This window comes from Nematolebias whitei, chromosome 8, assembly GCF_014905685.2.
Source record: "Nematolebias whitei isolate Nwh7 chromosome 8, NemWhi1, whole genome shotgun sequence".
Lineage (NCBI taxonomy): Eukaryota > Metazoa > Chordata > Actinopteri > Cyprinodontiformes > Rivulidae > Nematolebias > Nematolebias whitei.
In genome coordinates this window covers 50190494-50200542 of record NC_056505.1, presented here as the reverse complement: position 1 = coordinate 50200542, position 10049 = coordinate 50190494, and the positions used below count along the sequence as shown (strand labels likewise).

The 10049-nt window shown below is 40.9% G+C and overlaps 1 protein-coding gene across 1 annotated transcript in view; it reads left to right on the top strand.

The window, feature by feature from the left end:
- LOC119413588 (protein crumbs homolog 1) overlaps nucleotides 1-7836 on the top strand; it is a 93681-nt gene extending 85845 nt beyond the window's left edge. The window contains exons 11-13 of the mRNA XM_037680646.1: nucleotides 1295-1411; nucleotides 1537-1663; nucleotides 7568-7836. Coding sequence (XP_037536574.1) covers nucleotides 1295-1411; nucleotides 1537-1663; nucleotides 7568-7789 — 466 coding nt within the window. The 3' untranslated portion in view covers nucleotides 7790-7836. The remainder of the gene's footprint in view (nucleotides 1-1294; nucleotides 1412-1536; nucleotides 1664-7567) is intronic.
- Nucleotides 7837-10049: the final 2213 nt, after the last annotated feature.

The following is a 10049-nucleotide window of genomic DNA, read 5'->3' as shown; positions in this document are numbered from 1 at the left end:
ATCCATCCATCCATCCATTTTCTTTACCCGCTTATTCCATTTTGGGTCACGGGGGTCGCTGGTGCCCATGTCCAGCAATCACTGTGCGAGGGGCGGGGGACACCCTGGACGAGTCACAAGTCCATCACAGGGACACATAGAGACAAACGAGACAAACAACCATTCACTCTGTCACTCGCACCTAGGGACAATTTAGAGTTACCAATCAGCCTAACATGCATGTTTTTGGTCTGTGGGAGGAAACCGGAGCACCCGGAGAAAACCCACGCATGCACGGAGAGAACATGCAAACTCCACCCAGAAAGGCCCCTGGACCGGGGTTTGACCTTTAAGAAACAGTTTGGGGTATTTTAGCATTTAGCAAAAATGTACCTAATTTTTTAGTTTTTTAACACCAACTTTACTAAATTTACTACACACACAAATCTGTTGGAGTCAGACTCCCCAACATCACAGACATCTACACCTCCTGGTGCTTCAAGGGGGGCACCTGCATCATGAAGGACCACACTCACCCAGCACACACACTTTTTGCCCCACTCCCCTCAAGAAGGAGGTTGAGGAGCATTAAGTGTAGAACCACTAGACTGAGGAACAGCTTCTACCCTGAGGCTGTTAGACTCATGAATCTCTAACCAGAATAATCACTGTGAAAAATCACATGTTGCTGCTTATCTGTTTCATGTTGCTGCTGATCTGTTTCAATGTTGCTGCTGATCTGTTTCATGTTGCTGCTGATCTGTTTCATGTTCATGTGTTCATGCGTGCTGATCTGTTCACACAGACTCATGTTCGTGCTGCTGTTTCGACGTGATGTTTTTATGTTATGAGTACTTAGTGTATATTTAGCTGGTTTTTCTTAGTTCATATCTTAGATGTTATTACTGTTTTTCTTTTAAATGTTATTGTTGGATGTAACTGGGACCCTGTGGACATAATGTTGTTCCACCACACGTACCACATGGGGTGCGAATGACAAATAAAGTACCTTGAACACACACACACAAAATAATTTTAGCTGTTAGCTGGGGTTTTGCAAATGTACATTTTTAGCTACTGCGTGTTAGTTTGAGCTTTTAGCTATAGTTTTGTTAAGTTTAAAATTTTAACTACAGCATAGTCTATTTCAGGTTTTACTTACAAAGTGTATAAATATAATTTTTATCTTAAGCTTTTTCATTTATTTAGGTTTTTAGATCTGTTTTTTTTTCATCTTAATTTTTTACGAGTGTTGATAAATTTAGATTTTAGTCATAGATTTTCTGCTCTAAACTTAATTTTTTTCCATGAAAAGGTGGAGATTCCCTCCAGTGGCGTGTGATTCAGACAGAAAGTGTCTGAATGGAGGCGTTTGTATTGGAGGTGAATCTGGAGGCAACTGCACCTGTAGGCCTGGATACACAGGTGCCAGGTGAGAGCAACGAAGGGTTAACGTCTTTCTTTACAAACGTGCATTTAAGTCAATCCAGGACAGGAAGACACATGAGCTGTGCTCTGTCATTCAGTGTTTTGCTAAAACCCTGTGATGTGTTTCAGGTGTGAGACAGAAATAGACGAGTGCGAATCCAGTCCCTGTCAAAATGGTGCGACCTGTCTGGACCGACTTAACCACTTTCAGTGTGTGTGTGTCCTAGGCTTTAGTGGCAAGCTGTGTGAGAGCAAGGTAAGTGACATGTACAGTACACACGGCACAAGCTGTCACTTTCATAGCACATGTGAAGCCTTTTGCTCAAAGACTTTGAGAATCCCTGCTTTGGACTGGAGATCCATCTTACTGTCAGTAAATGATCCAGACTCAACACGGAACAGAGGGTTTGGTCTGAAGACAGACACAGCAAATCAACACGGACATGCATTCACTAAAGAACAATCTAAGACAAAAGATTTCCGTAAAATATAAATAAATAAATTTATATATATATATATATATATATATATACAAAGTATATATATTCAAGGATTCAAGGATATTTTTTATTGTCATAACAGCTCACATTTGCATGTTTGTGGTATGAAATTCAGACTCAGGTCCCAGATTAAGAAGCCTAACAATTAACAAATTCAAATTTGTTAATTGAAATCAGTTCAATTCAGTTTATTTCTACAACACCAAATCACAACAAAGTTGTCTCAGGGACTTTACAGGAACATTCACATAAAAGACAATTAGTAAAGTTCTCTATCTAAGGAATCCAGCAGACAAGATTAATCTTGGCGTCGTTGCAGTCTCTCATCCTGAGCAAGCACAGTGGAGACAGTGGGAAGAAAAACTCCCTTTTTAAAGGAAGAAACCTCCAGCAGAACCAGACCGGCTGGTTGAGAGGACAGGAAGGAGAGACAGACGAACACAGAATGGCAGGTCCAGATATAGGTCCAGGTCCAGATATAGGTCCAGGTCCAGGTCCAGATATAGGTCCAGGTCCAGATATAGGTCCAGGTGTATTTAAAAGACAAAAACACATGTTAAGGATAGAAAAAATAATTACAATTACAAAACAGGTTGAGCAGAGTAAGTAAAGACAGTAGCAGAGTGAAAAGTGTGGTCAGTTTGTCCTCCAGCAGTCTGAGCCTATAGCAGCATAACTAAGGGACAGCTCAGGAAACCCAAGCCGACCCTAACTATAGGATTTATCAAAAAGGAAAGTCTTAAGCCCAGTTTTAAAACTGGATAATGTGTCAGACTCATGGACAGAGGTTGGAAGTTGGTTCCACAAGAGAGGAGCCTGATAACTGAAAGATCTGCCTCCCATTCTGTTTCTGTAAATTCTAGAAACCACAAGTAAACCTGCAGCTTGAGGGCGAAGTGCTCTGTTAGGAAAATATGGAACAATAAGATCTGTAATATAAGATTGAGCCAGGTTGTTGAGAGCTTTGTAGGTTAGAAGTAAGATTTTGAATTCTATTCTGGATTTGACAGGGAGCCAATGGAGAGAAGCTAAAACTGGAGAGATATGATATCTCCCAGTAACTCCAGTTAAGACTCTGGCAGCAGCATTTTGGATCAACTGAAGACGTTTTAAAGAAGTATTTGGACACCCAGATAATAAACCATTGCAATAGTCCAGTCTAGACGTGACAAATGCATGGACCAGTTTTTCTGCATCATCTTTAGATCAGATGTTTCTAATTTTAGTGATATTACTCAGGTGGAAGAAGGAGGTTCTATTAATGTTTTTAATGTGGGGGATAAAAGACATGTCCTGATCAAAAATAACACCAAGATTTTTAACATTAGAGCTGGAGATATCCTGATGCATGCTCAATAATCCAGGTAGAAAAATCTAAAAAAGTTCAATCTGGTCCTCTGGACATTCAAAAAACAAAACAAAGCAAAACAACAAAAAAATATAGAAACGTTTCGTCTCTCATCCGAGAGACTTCCTCAGTCTGAGGTGCTGTTTTCAGCTCAGTCTCTTAAATAGCACCTTCTCAGAGTGGATCAACCAGTTTGCTGCTGACAACCAAAACCAGCTGATCACATGCTCAAGAAGGACCATCAGCCTAACAATGGATCATTAGCACACTGATGGCTGTTTACTATTCACAGAGGGCTGAGTGATACTAGCAATCACAGCATTGTAAGAGGGGGACAGTTGAACCCGGAGGCCTCCACCCCTGTTTAATGATGGACGATTTCTTTTCACAAAGATGGCCTCCTTTACTCCTCTCTCAAACCATCGTTCCTCTCTATCCAGGATGTGAACATCTTCATCCCTGAAAGAGTGACCGCTGGCCTGGAGATGAGTGTAGACCGCAGAGTCCTGGCCTGATGATGTTGATCTTCTGTGCTGGTCCATCCTTTTGGTCAGTGGCTGTTTAGTTTCCCCGATGTAAGACTGATCACCCTCCTGACACTGAACAGCATACACAACATTACTCTGTTTGTGCCGGGGGACTGGATCTTTGGGATGAACCAGTCTTTAACACTAGAAGTCCCAGAGAAGGGTCATTTAACATTTCTACCTTTGGAACCCAGAGACGGGTCGAGTGACCTGAAGGATTTTAGCTAACATCCTATAATGAGCTGTTAACAGGCGCTTTTGTTTTGTAAATAAGGCCATTACTGGTGCACCACAGGAGGGGGCACGCTTAACTCCCAACTAACTGTTTTCCATTGAGTTTAGCCATTTAGTTTCTAGTTAGTTATATTCAGTTTATTGTATTTTATAATATGAAGATTTTTTATATATATATTGGTGGCACGTTGTTGCACATTTTGAACAAATTGAAGTCGATTTACCGTTTATTTTTCAATTGGTTTGGCTCATTTCTTGAAACCGAGATGACATTCTCAAAACACCATGTGAAACACAACTCAAGAGACTTTGCATTTTGAGGTTACTGACAATTTGTATGAAACACATATTTTGTTTTGATATATATAGTATTTAGCTTAGTTTTGAGCAAAAAAGCACAGACCATAAGCAATTGTGTGTAAGTCAAGAGGACTAAAACTTCAGCATGAGAAATATAAAAAACAACAACCGTTATTTGTTTCCATGCTTTTTATTTTTGTCATAAAAAGACAAGGGATAAAACAATTCTACACATATTTACACTATGCTCTAGTGGGGGGGCTGCGTGTGTGTGAGTGGCATGTCCTCCTTGTGTGACTGGCATTTCAGCACTCACTCAGCAGTCCATCTGCACTGTCGAAACATACCTGGCACTGCCAGGGTATGTCCCTGGTACATTTGCCACATGTGTATTTGTAGCAGTTGACGCATCTCACAGTTGCACAATTGTTCGTGCATCGAAGTTTGATCTGACACTTTGCCCTCTTGCCAGGGCTGGGTGTGGAAGGTTGTTGCTGAAGTAGTTTCTCCTTGCGTGCCTTCTTCTCACAATTAATTTGGTTATTTTTTTCTAAACTGTCATTTTGAACCCACTTCTCTTTTTTCTGAAAGAAAAACATTACTAAAATCTTTTAGAAAAACTTTTGCATATATCTTGAAACAGATTGTATGTTTTGCAAACTTTTGTTTTGTTTTGTTCATTTGGCAAAATGACCTGGATAATGCATCTCTCCCAAAACACTTCATGTATGCTTCAAAACAAAATATGTGTTTCATACAAATTGTCAGTAACCTCAAAATGCAAAGTCTCTTGAGTTGTGTTTCACATGGTGTTTTGAGAATGTCATCTCGGTTTCAAGAAATGAGCCAAACCAATTGAAAAATAAACAGTAAATCGACTTCAATTTGTTCAAAATGTGCACCAACGTGCCACCAAGAGATATAAGTTCAAAATATAACCAGTTGATTTCGCATCTGTTTGGAGTATTAGACGGACGTTTGTGTGAGTTCAGCTTATCTCTCCCCTACTGATTCCTAAGGCAATGGCCACATTTACAAATGAAAGGATGCTAATTGGAGCCATCAGAGTTGTCCGGTTTGGAGCACTACTTTGACTAAGGCTGCGCTTTTTTGCGCAAGTGAACCTGGCTTCTAAATCCCCCGCTCCCTGGATTGGACATTGGAATGCAGTCTGGTGAGGTGGGTGTGTCTGAGTTACTTGTGTGCATATTTAAAACAAATGGCAGTTAATGGCCCGCAAATTGTTGAGGAGAAGGAGGGGGTTTGTCCTCAGGATCTTGAAAATCTAGTCACGCTAGTGCTAAGGGTCTTTTGACCCTTTTTCAGGACTTCTGGGGGGAGGTCGAAATTCCTGGGACTTCTAGTGTTAATGTATTTTGGGGTTTAAAAGCCACTGGGACGTTATGTTTAGAAAATAAACGTCTCAGTTTCTCTGATACCCCCTCAACATATGGAATGACCACTGGTCTGGGTCTGGGTTCCTCCTTTTCACCTGATGGCTGACTGGAGTCCTGTTTGGGTTTCTTCTCTGCTTTCAGGAAGGCCCAGTTAGGATATCCACATTGCTCTAGAGCCTGTTTTGTGTGGGATTTCTCCTTCTGCCTGGCTCCTGAGCTAGTGGGGACGCTGTCTGCTCTGTGATACAGAGTCCTGATGACTCCTAACTTGTGCTCCAAAGGGTGATGGGAGTCAAACTGCAAATACTGGTCTGTGTGTGTGGGTTTGCGTTACACCTTGGTTTGCAAATGTCCTCTATCAGAGACTGAGACCTCACAGTCCAAGAAAGCCAACTTGACATTTTTTTCATCTTCTCGTGTGAACTTGATGTATTTATCCACAGAGTTGATGTGGTCAGTAAAATGTTGGACTTCCTGAGATTTAATTTTAACCCAGGTGTCGTCAACATACCTGAACCAATGACTTGGTGGTGTCCCTGAAAAGGACGTCAAGGCTCTCTTTTCTACCTCCTCCATGTACAGGTTGGCAACAATAGGAGAAACTGGAGACCCCATAGCACACCCATGTTTCTGCCTATAATATTGCTCCCCATATGTGAAGTAGGTTGACTGCAGGCACAGTTTCAAGAGTTGACACAGTTGTTCTGTGGAAAGCGTGGTCCTGCTGCTCAGAGTGGTGTCTGATTTTAATCTTAAACTGACCACCTCTACTGCATCATCAACAGGAATGCACGTAAAGAGTGAGGTGACATCAAAAGAGACCATTGTTTCATCAGTCTCCATGATGACATCCCTCACCTTATCCACAAAGTCCATGGTGTTCTGTATGTGGTGTTCTGAGCTGCCAACTAAAGGGATGAGTACAGACGCCAGATATTTGGAAACATTGTAAGTGACAGAGTTAATCATACTAACAATTGGTCTTAAAGGTACACCTTGTTTGTGGATTTTAGGTAAACCATACAGACTAGGTGTGGCCTCCCCTGGGTACAGTCTGTGGTACAGAAATCGGTCAATAGCCTTGTCCTGCTCCAAAATTTTCAGGCAATCTATTAACTTTTTCTTGTAACCACTTCCTGGATCTCTTTTCAGAGGTTCATAAGTGGTTAAGTCACTAAGGAGTGTCATAACTTTCTCATGATAGTCTTTCTGGTTCAAAATCACTGTGCACCTTCCTTTGTCTGCTGGGAGAATGATGATGTTTTTGTCCTTGCTAAGAGTGGTGAGTGCATCCCTCTCCTCTCTACTGATGTTGGAAGGTGGTGGTTTGGCATTGCTGAGGCAGGATGAAACTTTGACTCTGAGCTGTTCTGCTTCAGCCTCTTTCATTTTGTTGTTTGCACACATCCAATTATTTCTTTATAAATGTTTTATTAAAATCCATCCAGCGCTTCATGAGATATTTAAGTGATAATAAAGACAAATTAACGTGCACACAAACAACACTATTACTGCCTTTTTGTCTTTAATGATGGGCGATAATAATCTGATTGCCTTGTTTCTCAAGTTTATTTCTCCAAACTGAGGGAACATTAAACTGATTTTTTTAAATATTTCATTTAAATTTCGTGCTGCAAACATACAAATGTGAGCTGGTGTGACAATAAAAAAATCCTTGAATCCTTAATAAAAATTAATTTTTTTATGCTAAGAACAAATGCTATTCTTTACAAACAACAAGGAAATTCAAAAAATATTGATAAAGCCACCTCCAATAACATTATCAAGTGGGTGTCATTTTATAATTGAGATGAAAAAGTGTTTAACCTGCAACACTTCATGCTGTTCTTTCAGAAAGATGGACGTGCGGAGCGGGTTCCCTGGCTGGCAGTGACCATCCCCCTCACCACCTTATGTGTGTTATTAGCCATCCTGACCATGTTTTTCCTCGCCATGACAGCACGCAAGAAGCGTCAGTCGGAGGGCACGTACAGCCCCAGCTCTCAGGAGGTTGCTGGTGCCAGGTTGGAAATGGGCAGTGTCCTCAAAGTGCCTCCAGAGGAGAGGCTGATCTGAGACCAGAAAGCTTTGGCTCACATTCTTACATCCAAAGGATGCATACTAAGGGCAGAGAGAACATTGTTCATGTCATACTGCTTTGAATGGAGAAAAGATGGAGGACAGGTCAATGATAGGTCCTCCATCTGGAACAACTACTGATGTTGGACCTGTATGTTGGACAGGTAAAGACTGGAAACCAAATGACAGATTGTCCAAAAGAGGCGACAGAATGTCAGAACTGACCACAAGAAGGTTCTGAAACTGGATCAAAAGAACAAACTGAGGCTTGGGAACACCTGCTTGGCATTTTTGTGTGGACAGTGGAAACACAACCTTTTTGAAACTGTGGCGTCGTACACCCACGTTCAACCTAACCTGAGCCAAGTATAACAAACGCATGGACAGTAAGAACATTGTCAGAAGGACAGGCTTTTGTTTGTCCTGCAGATGCACCTCCAGTAGAACCTTCATGCGCGGCATTACTTCAATGAACCGGAAGAATGGTGAGCAATAAATAGAGCAGAGCAAAAGCTCTCATTTTTACACCAGACAATCTGAGGCCACTCATGGTCTTGAACTGCAAACATTACAAAAACAATGTTGTAGGAAAATAATACAATAGATATGAAATATATATTTAAAAACATGGAGAATTTGAATTTTTTTAAAGACTGACACTGAGCTGATGACCACTTTCAAGGTTGTATTAAAAGTTATAGTGTTGAAATCCATTTTGCATCACGCTGTCCCTACGGTTTAAACACTTCTTAAAATTCTGGAGACAAAGTGTGGAGGAGAGGATGACAGTCAGGCATCGTTTAGGAGCAACATGTCTCTCTCTCTCTTTTCAAAATCAAGCTGTCACGAAGCAACAGTTTGCACCAAGCTACAGGAGTTAGCATGTTAGCAGGTGAACACACAACGGACTGCAGGCTCGCCAAGGAGGCGAACGTTAACTAACGTCTGCTTTTCATGCACTTTTACTTTACAAAGAGCAGGATATACAGTAAGAAGTAATACAAGTAACAAATTGTGAAAACAGCAGGTTGTCCTTTTTCATAGCTGATACAATTATTTATTCAATTATTATTTTCAATTTATTTAATTTCAGCCTTGATCTGCATTATAAGTAAGTTTCTTTCGGCTGCTCCCTTCTTCAGGGATCTCCTCAGCGAGCGAACTCACGTGAAGGATTTTGGAATTGGTTTCATGACTGATGCCCTTCATGCAACCTGGACTCTAACCTTCAGTAAAAATACCACAATTTTACAGGAATACAGTATAAAACACTCTGAAAACATGGTTTAATTGTTTTTTTCTATGATAAATGCAAATGCTGTTACTAGTGATGCATCCATCCATTATCTCCACACGCTTTTTCCTTTTTGTGTCATGGGGGTCACTGGTGCCCATGTAGCTATCACTGTGTGAGAGGTGGGGACACCCTGGACAGGTCTCCAGCCCATCACAGGGACACAGAGACAAACGAGACAAACAACCATTCACTGTCTCGCATCTAGGGACAATTTAGAGTCACCAATCAGTCGAACATGCATGTTTTTGGTCTGTGGAAAGAAACTTACACATGCACGGAGAGAGCGTTCAAACGCCACGCAGAAAGGTCTTGGGCCGGGATTTGATCCGGCAGCTTTCTCACTGAGAGGCAACAGCTCTACCAACTGAGACACTGTGCCGCTCTAGATAAAGTATTTATTTATGATGTTTTTATTTTCAGACTGATAAAACAGAAGTGAACATGTCTGTAATCACTTTGTTTAAAATCAGTGTCAGCTATTTTCTGCACTTGACAGATTTCAAACCAATTAGTGATCAGCATTTGTATTTATATCATTCTTATTCAGGAAATTTAAGGTCAGGAGGGTAGCTTGGTGGTCAGTGCTGTGGTCTTGTGATTCTGAGGTTGCTGGTCAGTGTCTCATAGCAGCCCGTGCCTCATCAACAAAAACAACATAAGCAGAAGTTTTACTTTGTTGTCAATTTGGTTCTTGCTGTTTTCTTGCCTGTCTTTTTAATTTAATTTATTTATTTGCAGTGTTTACAGTTCAAACCATAGAAAGTTCAGTAAGAAATGCACAGTCTGTGGTTCCTAGTTCTGTTCTGATGTAGTTAAGTAGCAGCGTTACAGCGCCACGTAAAGGCCTGGCATAGTTACTACAGCAGTGTGCATCATATTCTGCATTTGCATGTGGATGAAGACATTTGTAGCAACAATGTTTCATTCACAAGGATGTTTTTAGCAATGACAAAATAAAAA